This window comes from Cydia splendana, chromosome 22, assembly GCF_910591565.1.
Source record: "Cydia splendana chromosome 22, ilCydSple1.2, whole genome shotgun sequence".
Lineage (NCBI taxonomy): Eukaryota > Metazoa > Arthropoda > Insecta > Lepidoptera > Tortricidae > Cydia > Cydia splendana.
Window position 1 is genome coordinate 5,227,615 of NC_085981.1, and position 21,410 is coordinate 5,249,024.

General features: G+C 37.0%; 1 protein-coding gene across 2 annotated transcripts in view; it reads right to left on the reverse strand.

The window, feature by feature from the left end:
* The window catches only part of LOC134801466 (dihydropyrimidinase 1), an 81,008-nt gene that overhangs the window by 19,181 nt on the left and 40,417 nt on the right, over window positions 1-21,410 (reverse strand). For both annotated transcript variants that reach the window (XM_063774066.1, XM_063774065.1), the window contains exons 3-4: window positions 1,416-1,600; window positions 801-877 (exon numbers count right to left, since the gene is read on the reverse strand). In XM_063774066.1, coding sequence (XP_063630136.1) covers window positions 801-877; window positions 1,416-1,600 — 262 coding nt within the window. The remainder of the gene's footprint in view (window positions 1-800; window positions 878-1,415; window positions 1,601-21,410) is intronic.

A 21,410-nucleotide genomic window follows, 5' to 3' on the forward strand; every position in this document is an offset into this window, starting at 1 on the left:
GTTTGGTGAGTTATAGTTTCTATGGTGTTATTCATAAACGCGTTACTGGCCTGAATTAGCTATGAATCGTTTGTCTTTATCTGTCATTTTGTTTTTTGTATTCGTAAGAAAGGGATAAAATATAAATTAACTAAGTCAGGCCCATAAAGTTTTATGAATAAGGGGGTTAGTAGTTTAAAAATAGTAGCCAGTGACTCTATTCTTAGGTCTCTACTCATCACGCATTTTACAAATGGCGTCGCAATTTGAATTAGCTAAGAGCACCATAGTTTGAGATAAAACCTGGTTTTAAAGATATCATAGAGTTCGTTGCGCCATGAGTCATCTTTTCAGCCGGTTTGGTTTCAAAATCGTCTAGTTTTAGACAAAGACATCCATAACGAGAGTTGCTCTGCCCCGTCGGGCCATTAACAACGTTACGGCTGTATACAGATATAGTGCATAATTCTTTTCCATCGTTTTTTCACGGAAACGTACGAACTTGTCTTGCTATGTCAGTCAGTCTCGGTACAAAAAGCATTGAGGTTGACTAAATTAGCATGACAAATACGAACGTTCGAACGAATTTCCAACAAATCTTTAATGTATACGCCAATAAGTTATAAGTAATTAAAAACAAATATGTTATAATGAATAGAATCTGAACAATAATTTAGTTGTGTCACACAATAGGTCTAAACTCCAAAAATAAACATGGCGTAACCGTCAACAAACAAAACAAAAGAAAGCCGAACTAAACACATGTTCCAATTTCAAAAGTCTGGATTTGAATGCACAATAAGTTCAACATAAAGACCAACCTTGCCGTCGGCCTTCTGCCGCCAATTGTTGTACGCCTCGACCAGTGATTGGCCCTTTTCAGGCAGGACAAAGTCGACTGGAAAAAAAAAGGATTATTGTATTTATTATGTGTGTTGGGTTGGGTAATATTGGAAAGTCGAATTCACTTAGCAGCACTTGCACCATTCCACCAGTACAATTTGCCACTGGGTTAACGGTTTAACCGCTTAGCCCCGGGTTAGTGGGATAGTGCAAGTGGCGCTTAGTAATTAAATTATTAAAAAATAGTATGTTGTTTAAAATTACGATTCCAAGGACTCATTGGTTAATTTCGATTTGACAGATGAAACATAACTGATGACATTCGAAATTTAGTGTGCTAGCGGGTTGATGCCATTGATGCCACCTGGCATCACAGGCTCGCTCATGTCGTCCGTAGTCCTAAATAGTGTCGCATAAGTGTGATGATGAAATTTCAACACTCAGCACCGAATGAAGATCAAATTTTATAAAGTGAGGGTAACAGAAGCACATTCTACTTAATATAGAACGAAGGAGATATCGGTAGTTTTAGCGCCAATCGTTTCTAGCTCGAAGTGTAAAGGTTGATGCCGCCCGGCATCACGAATACTTACTGACAGTCGTGGTGCCTCCCGCGACGGCGGCGCGGGTGCCCTTGTAGAAGTCGTCGGCCGTCTTGGCGCCCATCATCTCGAGCTCGAAGTGCGTGTGCGGGTCGATGCCCCCGGGCATCACGAGCTTTCCCGTCGCGTCGATGGTGCGCGTGCCGCCCGGGATGATGAGGTTGCGGCCCACTTGTCTGAAACGATGAAAATTTTGGTTTATTTATTTGTAACCGAGAGAAGCGAGGTCTTTATAAACAGATTGTTCCATCAGTCCATCACTTTCATGTTCACATAATCCAAAATGAATCTGCTAGCAAAGCAAATACGTTAAATTAAAATTAAATAACGTTTATTTCAAGCTTGTGGCTCATAAAATGTTAGTTATGTAAAAAAAAAATAACTAAAAAACTATGTTAGTTACAATAAATATTTTAACTTATAATAGTTCCGTAAAATAAAATCTCTTCTCATGAAATGGGGTTGGCCGATCGAAGTATTATACAAATAACGCCAGCGTAGGGTGTCCTGTGAGTCCAAAGAAAAGTGTCAAATTCATGTTTTTTTTGGTAATTTTATGGCCCTTTACGCCATATTATATCTCATAGAACGAAACTAATAGAGACAGGTAAAACAAATACACAGAAATTATTTAGGTAGGTAGGTACCTACTCATTCCTAGGACATACCTTCTCTGACATCACAGAATACGTAATAATTCATCGTCACTTCTCAATAAGTGACATAAGGTGTATTCAAACAGGTTAGTTACAATAGTTACACAATAGAACAATAACAAATAATACATCTGTAATTATTACACACAATACCCAAGGTCATTGGACAGCTGACCATACATATACCTACTTAATATTATAAGCAAATGCAACTCTGGCTGTCTGTCTTGCTTACCCCTTCATGCTTAAATATAAAGAAAGAACATCTCCTTGTAAGAAAAATATCTGGGAGACCGAGCTTTGCTCGGAAAACATGTAAAAACTCAAAAATGCGAGTTTTCCCAGAGGTGAGACCTAGGTACTAGATCGATTTATCGCCCCCGAAACCCATATAGCAAATTTCATCGAAATCTTTAGAGCCGTTTCCGAGATCCCCGAAATATATATATAATTGATATAAATAAATAAATATACAAGAATTGCTCGTTTAAAGGTATTAGATAGATAACATAATATATACTAATCTATGGTTGCTACTGTGTAAGTGTTGCCAACGGTTACGGAGTGGGACCCACGGAACACCATAGATGGTGCTAGCCGGAGTGCAGGCAGACCGAAAAGGAGATGGCGGGACGACTTGGACGTATTTTGTCTGGATTGGCGGGAAACTACAAAAGACAGGGTTGAGTGGAGGGAGCGAGGGGAGGCCTTTGCCCAGCAGTGGGACACTTAACCAGGCTAACAAAAAAAAAAGTGTTGCCAAAGAATGAAGTGCTTCTGGTTTAGTATACATACATTTAGTGATTTTCAAAATTACCCCGCGTTACAAGTTACCCCAATGCACTTATTACTGAAATATGTAATTGAAAAATCAATAAAATCTTGCTGCATTAATTGTATAAGTAATTAAAATGTAATGATTAAAAAATATTAATAAACGATTAATCACGAAAATCTATAAGTTCGCTATCGATTACAATCTAACCTAACCTAACCTACGTTAGATTATAAACTAACGGGTTCACAATCTTACGGTGTCACCTACATTTTGTAAATTTGCCGTTCTTTTTTTGCGTACGGAACCCTATTACTAAGACTCGGTGTCCGTCTGTCTGACACCAGGCCGTAACTCATGAACCGTGATGATGTATTTCTGTTTCCGCTAAAACAAGAAATACTAAAAACAAAATAAAATAAATATTCAAGTGGGGCTCCCATATACAACAAACGTGATTTTTTTGCGTAATGGTACGGAACCCTTCGTGCGCGGGTCCGACTCGCACCTGGCCGGTTACAGTTATTCCGAAGATGCTGGCCGGACATTTGGCCAACCAACACCCTTTCTAGAGAAATCTTGTTTCTAGCTTTAACACAAACTAGATGTCAATCGATAACACTACGGAACATACGAATGGACGTCAAGAAACTACGGCGACCAAACGATAGCGCCATTTATCTTGCAGCCAGCGCCATCTATCGGGGCATTGGGAAACTATACTGCAATACTCTCCTCACCTATAGTTACTTTAAAGAGATAGAGATCTTTATTTTGCATCCAATGTACATATTTATATTACATACGATTATACTACATAGTAACATATACCTAGGCACATGGACCCTGGTAGGGTATGGCAAAAATATCAGTAAGTTGTACTGCTAAAAAACAAATCGATTATTTAATTCCGATCTTAAAAATGAAATATTCAATTGCAGTAATTTCAGAGATACCAAATATTGTCTATTAGCTCATTGAACAAATGACAGACTTTTTAGGGTTCCGTACCCAAAGGGTAAAACGGGACGGGACCCTATTACTAAGACTTCGCTGTCCGTCCGTCCGTCTGTCACCAGGCTGTATCTCACGAACCGTGATAGCTAGACAGTTGAAATTTTCACAGATGATGTATTTCTGTTGCCGCTATAACAACAAATACTAAAAACAGAATAAAATAATGATTTAAATGGGGCTCCCATACAACAAACGTGATTTTTGACCAAAGTTAAGCAACGTCGGGAGTGGTCAGTACTTGGATGGGTGACCGTTTTTTTTTTGCTTTTTTTTTTTTGTTTTTTTTTATATGGTACGGAACCCTTCGTGCGCGAGTCCGACTCGCACTTGCCCGATTTTTTTACATTGTTTATATAGGTATCTATATGCTACAAAGATCTATAGACTCCACTGCAGTAGGTAGTAGCTACTATAGTTAAGTTTAGTTAAAACTTAAAAACTATATAATAAAACTATACTATATTATAACGACGCCGTCTGGTGAGAAAAATACTCATTGAGTCATTTTATTTATAGTTGTACAACTGTACAGTCAGCAGCATAAATTGCTAAGCGGGCGAGGTGCTCAAAATTACCTTGACACGCTCTTATTCTCTTAACAATAAGGGCGCGTCAAGATCATTTTGAACACCTGGCCCGCTTAGCAACTTCTGCTGCTGACCGTAGGTACATGTATAATGTACAAATAAATAGCTACACATTTATTAATTTCCATTCCATTATGAATTTTTCATACTTTCTAAACCAGTGGTGGGCAAAGTACGGCCCGCGGGCCATCTGCGGCCCGCGAATGGGTTTCATCTGGCCCGCCGCCGGTCGTATGAAATAATTAGAATATGGGCTATACGGCATTGGCCCACGATTATCACAAATCAAAATAAATTTTGGCTACAATTCTGGCCCACCACTTAAATATCCTAAACTTTCTGGCCCCCCCTGAAGAATGTTTGCCCACCACTGTTCTAAAACCTAAATCATAGAAAAAAAAATAGTTAAGATTATTAATACGTTCTTTTTCGTTCTTTGGTTTATTAATTAATTTTTCACCTCAGCAGCTCGAACAAGGGTACTTTGCTTCTTTAAAACAGTGAGCAAAATGCGATTTTGCTCACTGAGTCATTTTGTCTCACTCAGTGAGCAAAATCGCATTTTGCTCACTGAGTGTGTCTTAGTCAGTGAGCAAAATGCGATTTTGCTCACTGAGTGAAACAAAATGACATTCAAGTGACCTTTATAGTCAAATGTCATTTCAACATGCGGGGTCTAATACAAGTTCGATATACTGGGGTTCTATTATCTCTGTCCCTCTAGGTATGTTCTCACTGCTTAGGGTGAAAAATTTTGTGTACTACACGAGATCAAAGTTATTTACATCTCGTGCGCTTTTGATTCCCTTACTACGCTCAAGATTCTAAATTAGATTCACTCGCTACGCTCGTGAATCTATTATAGAATCTTTCGCTTGCACGGGACTCAAAATAAGCACTCGAAGAAATATCAAACTTTGATCTCTTGTTGTACAAATAACTATTTAATGGGACAATCTAATAATACGAAGTTGTTACCTAAATCACAGAATAAATAATAGTACTAGGTACAGAAGACTCACTCTCTAACAAAACGCGTCTGTTACGATCAGGACAGATATGGCCGCTAGGTGGCGACAGCGCCACGAGTGGCTTATGGCTAGCCACCAAAATTGGTGTCGAACGGATGTACTTTTAGCTACCTTGTAGCAAAGCGACGAAATCGCGGAGTGAGCCACGCCTGCCCAAATACATGAGTCAGTCCCACGTAAAGAGCATAAAAAAAATAAAGGGCTATTTTGGGATTAATAAAAAAACCGGTTCCGAGCCTTGCCTTATAGGCATATCAACCTAAAACATACATTCACAGTTATACCATTTAACAATGATAGTGTTTCAGGGCTAGCCGCACCTCGTCCCAATTTCACACACACCCATTACACATTATCTAATTACTTGTCACATTTGACATAGGTGTTAATATACGACCTTAAACATGGTATAATTATTATATTTATATGGATATAATTATTATATTTGTAGGGACTGCGTCCTATATTAACCCAAGCTTAGATGATATTAAATAAATAATAATTAAATACATTAGAGGGTGGGCTCATTGGCCTATACCTATATGACCAATAAGGACAAGCGATATGTCACTGGATAGGATAGCTTATTCTAAGTTCTAAAACTTTTACTATGACAGGTAGTCCCAAATCTTTGTGTGAAAAAAGTTGTCGAGGCATAAATGTAGTTTGAGCTGAAACGTTACTGTGTAGGTTTTATTGATACTACGTTCTTTTCCCGTTAGTGATGTATTTCTGTTGCCGCTATAACAACAAATACTAAAAACAGAATAAAATAAAGATTTAAGTGGTGCTCCCATACAACAAACGTGATTTTTGACCGAAGTTAAGCAACGTCGGGCGGGGTCAGTACTTGGATGGGTGACCGTTTTTTTTTTGCATTATGGTACGGAACCCTTCGTGCGCGAGTCCGACTCGCACTTGCCCGGTTTTTTTTACTAACGGAAATAGCTTGACGTCTAGTAGAAATATGTGATGACCCGGTCAAAAATCACGTTTGTTGTATGGGAGCCCCTCCCATACAACAAACGTGATTTTTGACCGAAGTTAAGCAACGTCGGGCGGGGTCAGTACTTGGATGGGTGACCGTTTTTTTTTTGCAGTTTTTTGCATTATGGTACGGAACCCTTTGTGTGCGAGTCCGACTCGCACTTGCCCGGTTTTTTTTTATACTGCCTTCTTTTCCCGTTACGCAATGAGCATTTTTAGTTAATAGCCTACGTAACGGTAACGGTTTATTAGAATGACCGGTTAGGTATTAGCTTGTAAAAGTATTGTAAAATCTGTATCCTTTTCTTTGTTGGCACTGTCTCTTTGTGTTTATCCATCTTTGTTTTATTTCTTTGTCAGTGTCAGAATATTGTTAACTGTATAACTACATAATTCGTATAGCCGGCGTGGGAAACGCTATAGGATTCGCCATGTGTAATACCGGGGGTCCCTTTGTTTCCCATAAAGTTTTAAGTCATAATGTATTGTTTGTCATGTTATCGTTAATCATAAAACTGAAACCGTTAACTTTTCAGGATTTTCGTAAGGTTATTCTATAGATAGGTTAGGTTAGGTTAGGTTTGTTTTATGGCAATCCTGAAAAGTTACGCGTTTCTGAGAAAAACCAATTATGACTAACGAAAATTCGGACAAACAATAGGTACATTATGACTTAAGGCGCGGTGTGTAGTAAAACGCACTTTTTTGTCACCATATTTACAGGCTTTTACATGGATTTCATGCATTATTTTCTAGTATGTATAACTTCAGTCCTTGAACTACGTTATTGCTTGTCAGAAACACGACGGCTCATTATTTTCTCGATAGAATCTTGAGTTGAAAACATGCCTAACACTGTCTTTATTTCCTTATGTTAGAAGTACTAGGACGAAAATGTATATGAAACTTACTTCAGTCGATAGCTTTTAAGTAAATCTTCATTATTGCTTGTCCTTTTATCGATACGTTAATTTTTTCATTCATCATTTGATGAATTCAACATTTTGCCTACTAAATTACACCCTACGCGGCAATACCTTGCGCCTATTCCTCACGCCAGTACGCCCGTGACCACTGTCAGCGTCGGACCTGTGCTAGTTTAGCCGACGTTTCATAAAATGGGTAATCACAGTATAAATACGCAAATATGTTATACACACAATGTTTTTAAACATACTTACGAAGAAAAGCAAAATAATTCTTAAATACGGTGACATTTCAGACATTCGTCCTTCATATTGTCATTTTATAACAAGTTGGGCAGCAAAGGCACACACCCATCTAACCAATCCGGAATTCAGTCACGATTGATAAATTGTGTAAACATATTTTAAAAGGCTATAAAATTAATCAAATTGAATAATTTAGACTGGTCATATTTTTGTAAAAATCGATTTATTTTGGCAAAACATACTACTTTTTGGCAACCAGGTTTTTTAACCTAATTAGACCCCGCTGAATCCGAATTTGCCAGTTGCTTGATCGAATTCTTGACTGGAAGTGAGATATTTGATATTAAAGGTCCCTTTTTTAGTTTTTCGTAAATAATTCGTAAAAGTGGCCACTATAAAAAAATTTTGTAAACATTAATAATCCACACAAAACTTTCAATAAAAAAGATTCAGTACATTTTAGCAAGGATCAATATTTAAAAAGATAATAAAGAAGGAAAGTTAATTATAATAAATTCTAAGGTTCCTTGTTTTTATTTTTTCGTTAATAATTTGAAAAGTATGACTCATAGCAAAACAAATCTTACACATAAATAATAAACATAAAATTTCCTACAAAAAACATGTAGAACACTTTTAGCTAGGATCAATATTTAAAAAGACAAAGCAGCCGGTAAGTTAATTACAATCAATTTTAAAGTCCCTTTTTAGTTTTTTGTAAATAACTCGTAAACGGTGTCCCATAGCAAAATAGGTTTTTATTAATATTTTATGTAGATTATTTAATCTACATAAAATTTCCTGCAAAAATCAACTGAACACTTTTCTCTAGGATCAATATTTAATCATAATCATAATCATAATCATTTATTGCATCCATGGTTTACAAAGGTGTTAAAAAATATATTGGGTACAGCATGGACCCTACAAGGGCGTGGCAACATATTATACGTAGTACTTAGAGTACATACTTTATATTCTATTGGGTAATTAAACTAACTAATTAAATTAAAATTAAATTATCTTATCTATTTAATTGTCCATAAACTCTTGCAGAGTGTATGGGCATTCGGTTAAAAGGTAAGTCTTCAGCTTATTTACAAAGCTATAATATTTATTTTCATTTTTTATACACTGGGGGATGTGGTTATATATTCGAATGGACATCGAGTAAGGACCTTTGTTGAAGAAATGTAGGTTGGCGGGAACTGCTTGTACAAGTTTATTGCGGATACGTAAGTTATGTAGTTGTGGTTTGGGATTTTGGGGTTTTACAAATAAGTTTTCGTGTTTTCGGACAAATTTGCAGGTTTCCATGATGTATAAGGATGTAAGGGTGAGAATATTTAATTTCGTAAAATGTGGTTTGCAACTTTCTTCATTACTTATCTTGGTTAGAACTCGTATGCATCTTTTTTGTAGTAAAAATAGGTCTTTAGCATTTACACTATTGCCCCATAAAATGATACCATATTGCAGCCATGACTGGGCAAAAGCATGATAAGCACATACAGCAGTTTTTAAGTTGGTATTTATTAATATTTGTTTGAGAGCATAAGCAAATCTGGATAATTTGACGGATATTTTATCAACGTGGGCTTTCCAGTTAAAGTTTTCGTCGATTGTCAGGCCAAGTAGTGGGCAAGTGTTGGTAAGTTCTAGATTTTGTGATAGGTATGAATAATTTATTTGTAAAGCCAATCTTTGGTAGGGTCTAAATTGAATTAAGTTCGTTTTCTGCAGATTTATAATTAGATTATGTTCTTCAAGCCAAGGTAAAATTGTATTAAATATTGTGTTTAAGGTGTTCGTAACTTCAGTGGTGTTCGCGCTGGGAAATATGATAGAAATATCATCGGCATAGAGTAGGGATTTGATATTAGTATTAAGTAATTTTGGCAAGTCATTAATATAGAGTATAAAAAAAATGCAGCCCAACACGCTACCTTGTGGGATAGAACAAGTTGTATTTATTGTGGAAGACCGAACTTTAGATAATGTTTTAGTATTGTCATTGTAGTATTCTATTTCGACTATTTGCTGGCGGTTCATTAGGTAAGAGGTAAACCATTTATGCGCAGTACCACGAATACCAATTCCGTATAGTTTATTTAGGAGTATGTCATGTCGAACTCGATCGTACGCTTTGCTCATGTCTAGGAGCAACCCGAACGCGTATTTCTTATTATCTATTAATTTTAACGCTTCTTGAACAAATTTATATACTGTTAGTGTGGTAGATCTTTGTTTCCTAAATCCGTATTGTCGGTCATCAAACACATTAAATTTGTTGCAAAAGGATGTAAGTCGGTTAGTCATAATGGATTCAAAGATCTTCGAAAAGGTATTGAGCAAAGCAATGGGTCGATAATTTTGGGTGTCTGAAAGGTCTCCCTTTTTAAATATCGGTTTTATTAGTGAGATTTTAAGGCTTTCTGGGAATATTCCTGAGGAAAAGGACTGGTTTATTAGGTCCGTGAGAGGATTTGTCAACTCAGTGGCACATAATTTGACAAGTGAGGGAGGAATTTCATCAATTCCATGACTAGTTTTATTCTTCAACTGTTTAATACATTTAAGCGTCTCGCAGGGATCTACAGGCGACAAGAAAAATGTGTTGCTGGTTGGGTTAATGACAGGGCGGCCGCGCGGTATACTATTACTAGTGGTTGATCCTACGGAGGCAAAAAAGGTGTTGAAAGTATTTGTTACTAGTTGTGGATCGTTTGTAATACTACCATTTATGTTTAGGCTCATATTTTCGGTTTTTTTTGTCTTGGTTTTATTTGTTTGTTCATTCACGATTTGCCACACTGTTTTTATTTTGTTTTTAGATATGTTTATTTTATTAATGTTGTTAATTTTTTTGGAGATATATACAGATTGTTTAAGAATTTTATCATATGTTTTAGAATGTTTTTTTAAAACAGGGTCGTTAGTTTGAGCCATTAATATTTTTAGGTGGCGTTTGTGTTCAGATGAAATTTTTATTCCGCGAGTTAACCATTGTCTTTTTGGTTTGGGTTTCGGTTTAAACTGTATTTTTGGAATGCATCGATCAAGTATGTTTTTAACTTCAGTATGGAATCGGTCAAAATTTTCATTTATCGTGTTTTGAAGGTTAATCATAGATGTAAAGTCTGTATTTTGTAATTCGGTTTTGAAATGATATATGTTTCTTTGGTTATAAATACGGGTCATATAAGAGTATTGACTTCGTCCGCATTTTGTCTTATCTGTTATATTTTGTGAGGTCACTAAAACTCCTCTATGGTCCGAAAGGCCAAGTTCAACGACGTCAACACCTATATTATTGACATCAAAGTTCGTGAATAGAATATCTATACATGTCTTTGAATTCTGTGATATTCTAGTCGGTTCTTTTACGTGTTTATGAAAGTTTGCGTTTCTGAAAAGGTTTAACAAGTTTTGAGATAGAATTGTTATTTTTAATACATCGACATTTAAGTCTCCACCAATAATCACGTTTTTTTTACTGTACTTTATGTTTACGATTTGAAGGAGCTTATCTAATTGTTCAAAAAATAAGTCAGGTCTTCGTGAGTTATTTGGCCAATAGATTACTATCAATATTAAATTTGGTTTACGAATCTTGATTGCACAAGTTTCAAAAATACATTCTATGGATAATTTATTTATATCTGTCAGCTCTAAGTATTCTATTGTATCTTTTAGGAATATACAAACTCCACCTCCTTCGTGGTTTGTCCTACAGTAATAACTCGCTAAATTGTATCCTTCTAGTTTTAACAAATCAAATTTAGACATTGAAATCCACGTTTCAGAAATACAAAGGGCTTCGATATACGGCTTATCATCTATAAGTGACTCAATTTGGTAAATTTTATTTCTAATACTACACATGTTTTGGTACAATATTGTTGATTGGGTCCGTTTAGGGACGAAAAGTTTTGACAGATGACGCTGGTGTCGGCGGATGGTTTCTTGATGACTTCTGTTGTGGTTCATCTCCGGTGAGGCGCCTAGGTAACGTTTCTGAGTTTAAGGTCGTTGCGGGTATAGTCTTGTTTCTATCTTCGTTATCGGGGTATACTTCTAGGAGGGGCATCTCTTTCCCATTTACAAATAACTTGTTATTGCGTATCACTGCGCTTTGTCCGGTTTCTCTAACCTCTCGTAGTTTCTCTCTGAGTAATTTTCTGGTTCGAAGGCTGTCACGATCAAGAAACTCTGACACAAAGACTCCTGTGTATTTACAGTATGAGGCGTTTTCTATAATATACTTCGTCATCCTCTTGCTTAGGAGTTCTATTACAATAGGGCGCCTGAAACCTCTACGCCCCATTCGCCAGATCTCCTCGATTTGCCCTGTTAGATCGATGTTATAGATGTCATAGAATAGACGAAGTACTTTATTTATCAGTACGGGTTCGGATTCACGGTCATATTCATTTAAACCATAGAGCACCAGCCTCCTCGTGTATTCAGCATGACTTGGTCCAGTGAAATTATGATTTGAGCTATCTCTTACATAGTTATTGTTGTTGTGTTGTTCGATTTTATTCGAAGGCACTATTCGGTCCGAGCCTGAGGATTTTAATTTAGTTTCTAATAATTGAGTTTGATATTTTAAGGCCGCCATTTCATGTTCAAGAGTTAAGATTTTCCTGTTTGTTTCGTCAATACGTTGGAAATTTGTGTTTGATGATCTTAAAATGTTATCTGTTTGTATATTTTTAGCATCGACTGTTAGCTTTATGTTATTTAATTCCGTTTTTAATGTAGCATATTTTTGAAAGAGGTCAGATATATTTGTTTCTATTTTATCAGCTAGGTTGGTAAAGCGTTGCTCTTGTTGTTCAAGCTGGAGGGTCATTTGAGATCTGAAGCTTCTTAATTCGGTAAGTATGATATCAGACAATACTTCATTGTTCTTTTTTAGACTTAGATCCGGGTCTTTACGGGAGATTATTAACAAACTGTCGTCAAGGCTGTGTAATGTGTGACCTTTATTCCGTATTGTTACATTGGAGTCATCTGAGTCTGTGTCTGGAAGTTGCTGCCAATCGTCCATTGACACGTAATTTTGTAATGTGTTTTTAATTGGCGTGCTTGTATTACCTGTTTTTGGAGCATTGCATCGACATAAATTGCAGGTCCAATTTGATTTTCTTTCAATTGACATTAAATCAAATAATCCATGATATACATTGGCACAGGGAAGGTCGTAAGTACGCGCACAGGCACAGCATGTGAGACGATCCCGTTTCGGTAGTGTCTTGTGGCATTTGGTGCATACATCCGCTGTGCTGCACGTTGCTACGTCGGTATGCAGGTCTGGAGGTTTCGTGGAGTCATCTTTCGGCATGGTGACAGGAAAATTAAAAAAAATTCACTCGCGCATTTAGCACACTCACTGTTTGCGGTTTATTGCGTTGATAAAAACGCTAGAGTATACTTCCCCGATGTTTTATTATTATTTTTGGTGATGTTGTAAACACTATTTGGCAATTTTATAATTAAAATATTTATTATTTACGGGAACAATATTTATTCGTGACAGTTGACGTTGACATTAAGTTAAAACGATATTAAAGGAAAAAAGTTCATTACAATCAATTCACATGTCACTTTTTTTAGTTTTTAGGGTCCCGTACCTTAAAAGGAAAAAAAACCGGGCAAGTACGAGTCGGACTCGCGCACGAAGGGTTCCGTACCATAATGCAAAAAAAAAAACGAAAAAAAAAAAGCAAAAAAAAACGGTCACCCATCCAAGTACTGACCACTCCCGACGTTGCTTATCTTTGGTCAAAAATCACGTTTGTTGTATGGGAGCCCCATTTAAATCTTTATTTTATTCTGTTTTTAGTATTTGTTGTTATAGCGGCAACAGAAATACATCATCTGTGAAAATTTCAACTGTCTAGCTATCACGGTTCGTGAGATACAGCCTGGTGACAGACGGACACGCGGACGGACGGACGGACGGACGGACGGACGGACGGACAGCGAAGTCTTAGTAATAGGGTCCCGTTTTACCCTTTGGGTACGGAACCCTAAAAACGGAACCCTTATAGGATCACTCGTGCGACTGTCTGTCTGTCCGTCTGTCACAGCCCATTTTCTTCAAAAAAGTACTGGACCAGTTAAGTTGAAATTTGGTACACACATGTAAATTCGTGACCCAAAGACGGACATCTTACGTAAACAAATGAATTTTAAACATGGAGGCCACTTTTTAGCCAAGGGGGGTTAATTAACATTAAGAACCTATTTTGCTATGGGCCACCGTTTACGAGTCATTTACGAAAAACTTAAAATAGGGACCTGGAAATTGATTATAATTAACTTACCCCCTTATAACCTCATTAAATATTGATCGTAGCGAAAAAGCGCACAAAACCTTTTTTGTGGACAATTTTATGTTCAATATTTATGTATAATTTTTTTTACGAGTTATTAACGAAAAAAAGCGACCTGTGAACTGATTGTGATTAACTTTCTTCCTTTAATATCGTTTTAAATATTGATCCTAGAGAAAAGTGTTCAGATGTTTTTTGCAGAAAATTTTATGGAGATTATTTATTCATAAAAACCTATTTTGCTATGGGACACCGTTTACGAGTTATTTACAAAAAACTAAAAAGGGACTTTAAAATTGATTATAATTGACTTACCGGATGCTTTGTCTTTTTAAATATTAATCCTAGCGAAAAGTGTTCTACATGTTTCTTATAGGAAATTTTATGTTTATTATTTGTGTAAAATTTGTTTTTGCTATGAGTCATACTTTTCAAATTATTAACGAAAAATTAAAAACAAGGAACCTTAGAATTTATTATAATTAACTTTCCCTCTTTATTATCTTTTTAAATATTGATCCCTGCTAAAATGTACTAAATCTTTTTTTATTGAAAATGTTGTGTAGATTATTAACGTTTAACAATTTTTTTTAATTGGCCACCGTTTACGAGTTATTTACGAAAAACTAAAAAAAGAGACCTTAGAAGTGTCTATAATTAACTTTCCCGCCTTAATATCTCTTTGAATATTGATCCTAGCGAAAAATTGTACGGAATCTTTCTTGTAGGCAATTTTACGCAGATTACTTATATTTAAGATTTTTTTTTGCCATGCGCCACCGTTTAAGAGTTATTTACGAAAAACTAAAAAAAGGGACCTTTAATATCAACTATCTCACTTCCAGTCAAGAATTCGATCAAGCAACCGGCAATGTCGGATTCAGCGGGGTCTAATTAGGTTAAAAAATCGGGCAAGTGCGAGTCGGACTCGAGCATGAAGGGTTCCGTACCATACAAAAAAAAAACAAAAAAAAAAGCAAATAAAACGGTCACCCATCCAAGTACTGACCACTCCCGACGTTGCTTAACTTTGGTCAAAAATCACGTTTGTTGTATGGGAGCCCCATTTAAATCTTTATTTTATTCTATTTTTAGTATTTGTTGTTATAGCGGCAACAGAAATACATCATCTGTGAAAATTTCAACTGTCTAGCTATCACGGTTCGTGAGATACAGCCTGGTGACAGACGGACGGACGGACAGCGAAGTCTTAGTAATAGGGTCCCGTTTTACCCTTTGGGTACGGAACCCTAAAAACCCGGTTGCCAAAAAATAATGTTTTGCCAGTCGAAATCGATTTTTACAAAAACATGATCAGTCAAGTATACACTCATATTGTATATAATTAATAATTATTTAGGTACACTCACCGTCTTACCTACCATTTTTAGGGTTCCCTACCCAAAGGGTAAAACGGAACCCTATTAGTAAGACTCCGCTGTCCGTCCGTCTGTCACCAGGCTGTATCTCACGAACCGTGATAGCTAGACAGTTGAAATTTTCACAGATGATGTATTTCTGTTGCCGCTATAACAACAAATACTAAAAGGTACGGAACCCTCGGCGGGCTCGGTGGGCGAGTCCGACTCGCACTTGTCCGGTTTTTAATTTCATTAAGTACTCATCAAAATTCTAATTTACTAATAAATCTTATTCAATATTAATTGCCGAACTAAAAATCCCGGAACTGACAATTCAGAATACCGATGTCGTCAGAATAAGGACGTAGACGTGCTGCGCGGGAATGGTGCGGTGCGCCGCGCGGGGCGCCCGCCTGCCCGTTCTACCACGCGTCTGCTTCACCCCCTTGAAAACGTAAAACTCGAGTATAAGAGCGCCTTAAAACTATTTGGGAAACAATAGAGACCCGTAATACCGTTATCGGTCCTGACTCGCGCGATTCCGATGACCATAACTTTGCAGGTACCTATACAATCAGGCTCACATAACAGCATCACGCTATAAAGGAAACAACAAGTTTTTTCCCGAAAGTAATGGTCTGAAGAAAGTTCTTTAAAAACAATGAAATATTACAATAATCACAATTTAAACGTTTACTTCCATTTTTGTGTAAAAAGTAAAATTCCCATACTTTCGCTTTACATCGTTAAGTCAACAATATCCTAGCAGTTCACACAATCTTAAACTTTCCTCTTAAACAAGCCATACAAATATGTACCTTATTCATAATGTAACACAGTTTATAATCATATAACACACCAACAGCTAATTATCCAAAAGAATAACAACTTTAGCAGACTCGCGTTCTATTTCATACAGAGGGCACCAACGATATACGAATGTGTACCTTATCCCATTGTCATAGGGTTGTAAATAAAACATAGTTTTGGCGACTACGTACTAAAAGAAACAATTTGACCGTAGATGGACCTTAATTTCTTTGCAATTAGGGCGAAATCCTTATAGTCATTTATTATAGTAGACGCAAACGAAACTGACGGCCGGGGTCGAAAAACTTCTCATTCTCGCTCGCGTCACAGTATAATAAAGAGTACTAACGTACAGTATGGACACTCCCTGCCTCCCGTTGAAATTGCCGCCCACCCGCTCTCGGTTACCTCACAGTAGAGCTGGGTCGTTTCGAGTTTTCCGTGAAACGAAACGTAACAGTTTTTTTTAACCACGTAACTGTTTTCAAAAACAGTTTCTAAAATAACTGGATTCCCTGTGTGTGTCGAACGAAACGAAACGAAATCGCATATTGAAGTAATAAAACGTAAAATACGCAATTCACATTTCAAAAAAACCTAATTTGCATCGTCTCACTAATGTCTAATATAACTTGACCCCTAACTTCAGTACTTTATAAAGATAAATCGATAGGTCACACATAAAATGGCCTCTCAATTCATGATGCTAGCGAGTGTTCGTTAAGCGTCGTGAATAATTTTTAATGTTGTTCAATTGACGCTACTTTCGCTACTTGCTTTAAATTTACGCATTAAAAGATTCCTTAATTTAAACCCTAATGCTTATAAAATAAAGCACTTATTTGTCTAACGAACATTAAAGTTTTTGAATATAATGGCCTGGTAAAAAGCGTGCCTAGCGTCTACCTGAACAAAGCTCAATCCGTTTCGTTTCGTTTTTATCTCTATCTCGCTCTTTCGTTAGCCAATAACCTATATCTGTCCCTGCTCATCGGAAAACGAATAAAACAGTTTTAGAGCTGCGTTTTGCTTTGCGATAGTTGCGTCCGTTATGCGCGACTATGTTATCGTATGTCGCCGCCTCTTTGTCATCGTTTTTATAAAAACAGTTTGTCGTTCCTGCCACAAACTGTTATTTCGTTACAGCACAAGAAAGTGTTTTTAAAAACACTTACGGAAAAAAACGCTCAGCTCTACCTCACAGTTACCGGCTGGCAAGGACGCGACCAACGCGGTGCGCAGAGCGGAGGCCACGTAAAATATTCAAATATCAAACAAAACCTATCAGATCACACTGAAAACAACACAATATCTATATGAACATAAAATCATGTTTTCAACTTACGTAATATTTTGGTGGCCTGAATTTCCTTTCAAAAATTTTGTCACTTCGTTTATACTGATTCAAAATAGGAAACTATTGTTAAAATCGAGCTTAGATACCCACCTTACAGCATAATTCGATTCTTACGCGTTACGCGTTCACCTACACGAGCTTAGACTGTGTGCGTAGGAACGCGTTTGTTTCATACATTTGATCGCCATTCGCCAGTGTCCGAGGTGTGCTCGCGTGGTCCAAGGTAGGGTGATAGAATAGACATAGATATGAGATAGATATATATGACCCCGGTCGTCAGTTTGGTTTGCGTCTACTAGTGTGGACGATATGTGTATGACAACTTAATAATGGGGTTGTGCGGTCGAAGTATTAAGCAGATGGCGCCAGCATAGCTTGCCCTGTCAATCCCTAGAATTGTGTCAATTTTTTTTTTTAATGGAATTTTATACCCTGGATGTCTTTAAGCCAAATCTCATACAAAAAGGGGCAAGCTATGATGGCGCCATCTATGCAAACCTTTGACAGTTGCCAACCTTGACTTGTAACTCTTGTAACCTGTTTCAAAGAGAATTTGAAATAGAGTTACTGTCATGGTAAATTATGTAGCTACAGTACATTTACGTAGTAGTTAGAATGCCATTTGACTTTGATCATTATTATTTCACTAATGTGTTAACTTTTTAGGGTTCCGTACCCAAAGGGTAAAACGGGACCCTATTACTAAGACTTCGCTGTCCGTCCGTCCGTCCGTCTGTCACCAGGCTGTATCTCACGAACCGTGATAGCTAGACAGTTGAAATTTTCACAGATGATGTATTTCTGTTGCCGCTATAACAACAAATACTAAAAACAGAATAAAATAAAGATTTAAATGGGGCTCCCATACAACAAACGTGATTTTTGACCAAAGTTAAGCAACGTCGGGAGTGGTCAGTATTTGGATGGGTGACCGTTTTTTTTTTTGCTTTTTTTTTGTTTTTTTTTTGCATTATGGTACGGAACCCTTCGTGCGCGAGTCCGACTCGCACTTGCCCGGTTTTTTAAATATTACTATTAACGCCATCTACTCGAGAATAGACCAAAGGTATGGTGGCAATCTTTTCGAGCGATGGCGCCATAACCTTTGGCCTACAGTCGAGTAGATGGCGTTAATATTAATATTTAACAAGTTAACACATATCAGTGAAATAATAATGATCAAAGTCAAATGGCGTTCTAACAGTTTTAATCGTCTGTCGAAAGATGGCAGTAAATTTACAGTGGCTACATAATTTACTTTGACAATCCGCCTCTATACACTTTATTCTCTTTGCCTGTTTTGAGTTTTATGAATTAAATGATAAGGTTGATATTTGTGTTGATTGTGTAATCGATTACATAACCAGTAGGCGACATGTTTGATGTTTGTCAACATACGGAATTATGCCACTTATGACGATGTCACAGTAGATAAAAATCATCAGCACGCAACTTGTGATTATGTTTACATATTAATTTATCGTCTTATTTGTTAATTTCAGTAACAAATAAGTAAATATTTAATCTGATTTAAGTGAAAGTCGAGCTGTAGATACAGGATAATACAGATTGAAGAAAAAGCATGTGATTTTTCACGACACACCACCATACTTCATCTGAGTTTCATCTCATATTAGGCTATGCTAGTCCTAAAAACGTCGCAAAAGTAATAATAAGGTTAAAAGATATGCAATTTCGCAGCTCACTGTACAATGTTGTGTGTTCTGTACTGTATGTACTGTGTACTTACTCTGCACACTTATCTCGGGAACTGGTTCGCGAGATGTCCGATAACGTTGTTTTCTGTTCTGAATTCTCACTCGATTTCGCTCGTAACATTCGCCTTTTTGTTGTTCGCACTTTCGTTGTAATGGCAGTTATGACATTTTTGGCTCTTTCTTCTTATCCCACTGCGGAATAGGTTATGATCTCAGCAGTGTATTATAGTACATTGTGCACATGGGGCGTAAGTTGAATATTGCGAACGAGAGTAAGTTAAATCGCGACGGCTTGCCGGAGCGATTTATAGACTCGAGTTTGCAATATTATTACGCCCCGAGTTACACACAATGTTTTTCATCACACTTGTGATACAAAAATTAAGTATAAATTTCAGTACATTCAGTGCTACTTTACCGCCCTAGGGCGGGATTAAGGACGTGCCTATGTCGAAAATTTAAAGGCCATATGTACTGTAAAACGTTGTACAATACACGATTACACGTGCGAAAAGGTATAAATCGCAACTCGTGTCGATTTAAAACACTCCCTTCGGTCGTGTTTCAATTTATCGCCACTCGCTGCGAATTTCCTTATTTTCGCACTTGTATCGTAATGTACTATTACAGTCTGGTGCTCCATTACGACACCCTGCTATTAAGCTATAATAAGCACATTACGTAACTTCGTCGAAAATTAAAGGGCCATATGTACCTAGGTACTGTAAAACGTTGTACGATACACGTGTTTTAAAATTCGCCACTCGTTGTGAATTTCGCACTTGTATCGTAAACAGCTATTGTTTCAGTTCATTGGCTTTTTTATCTGAATCGAAACAGCAAATGTTTTAATGAAAAAATCCGCAGATCGCATAGAATTTAAAAGTAATGTGTGGTTTTTGGGTGTCTACTACGAGTACCTAGCTATAATATTTAGATACCTTTAAACGAGCAATTCTTTTATATTTATTTATTTATATATTAGGTATATATTTCGGGGATTTCGGAAACGGCTCTAACGATTTCGATGAAATTTTTGCTATATGAGGGTTTTCGGGAGCGAAAAATCGATCTAGCTAAGCTAGGTCATATCTCTGGGAAAACGCGCATTTTTGAGTTTTTATATGTTTGTGTCTCCCAGATATTTTAGATTAATTGACATAGGTACTTATATTAACAGACAGACATAGTCTGAATCAAGTCAGTTAGGTACAATCTTTTAACCCAAAACCATTCGAAGTTTTTTTTATTGGTTTTGTATATATGAGAATAGTATGATAGATTGATAGTTTAATAAAGGTTTGTAGGGTAAAGGGTTATTTTGCATGGTTATCAAGGCTAGCGAGTGTCCCACGCCCACAGGTGGCCAGGTCAAGCCCACATGTTTACTCTGAGATCCAATGATGGATTCCATTGAGAAAGTTAATCGTATCTCGCAATCACGCAATGCAATTGCAAACAAACAGCGAAACAAGATAGTGATAATACGTTGCGCAGTTTTTTTTTATGATATAGGAGGCAAACGAGCAGACGGATCACCTGAGGGTAAGCGATTACCGCCGCCCATGGACACCCGCAACACCAGAGGGGTTGCAAGCGCGTTGCCGACATTTAAGATGGGAGTACGCTCTTTTCTTGAAGGTTTGAAGGTCGTATCGGTCCGGAAATACCGCTGGCGACAGTTCATTCCACAGTTTCTCTGTGCGAACAGTATAAACCTACCCTACAGTACACCTAGTGTAAATTTCACTACATAGCGTGACGTCTGACGTGACGTGACGTACAGTACAGTCGACGTCAAAGCAAGTCAAAAATATGTTTACACTTTTGCACCGTAAGGTGTAATAAAATATGGCGAAAATGTAAACATATCTTTGACGTCGACTGTACGCGATTGCGTTAAGTGTCATTTTGTATGGGATTTTGAGTGCCAAAACGTCCCGTTTCGCGCTGTTCAAAATCCCATCATGAACGCACGTAACGCTCTATACAGTGTGGAAAAATAAGTCGGGCCCTGGAGGGAAAATACCTTAAATCCTTAAGTTGGCTCATTTTACTTAAAGGAGACATTCCTTTATTTTTTAAAAGAAACAAAACTGCATTCAAAGGTTGTTTTTTTTTCTTCAATTTGGCTTGTCTAAAAAAATCTTGAGTAGGTACACTAGGTACTA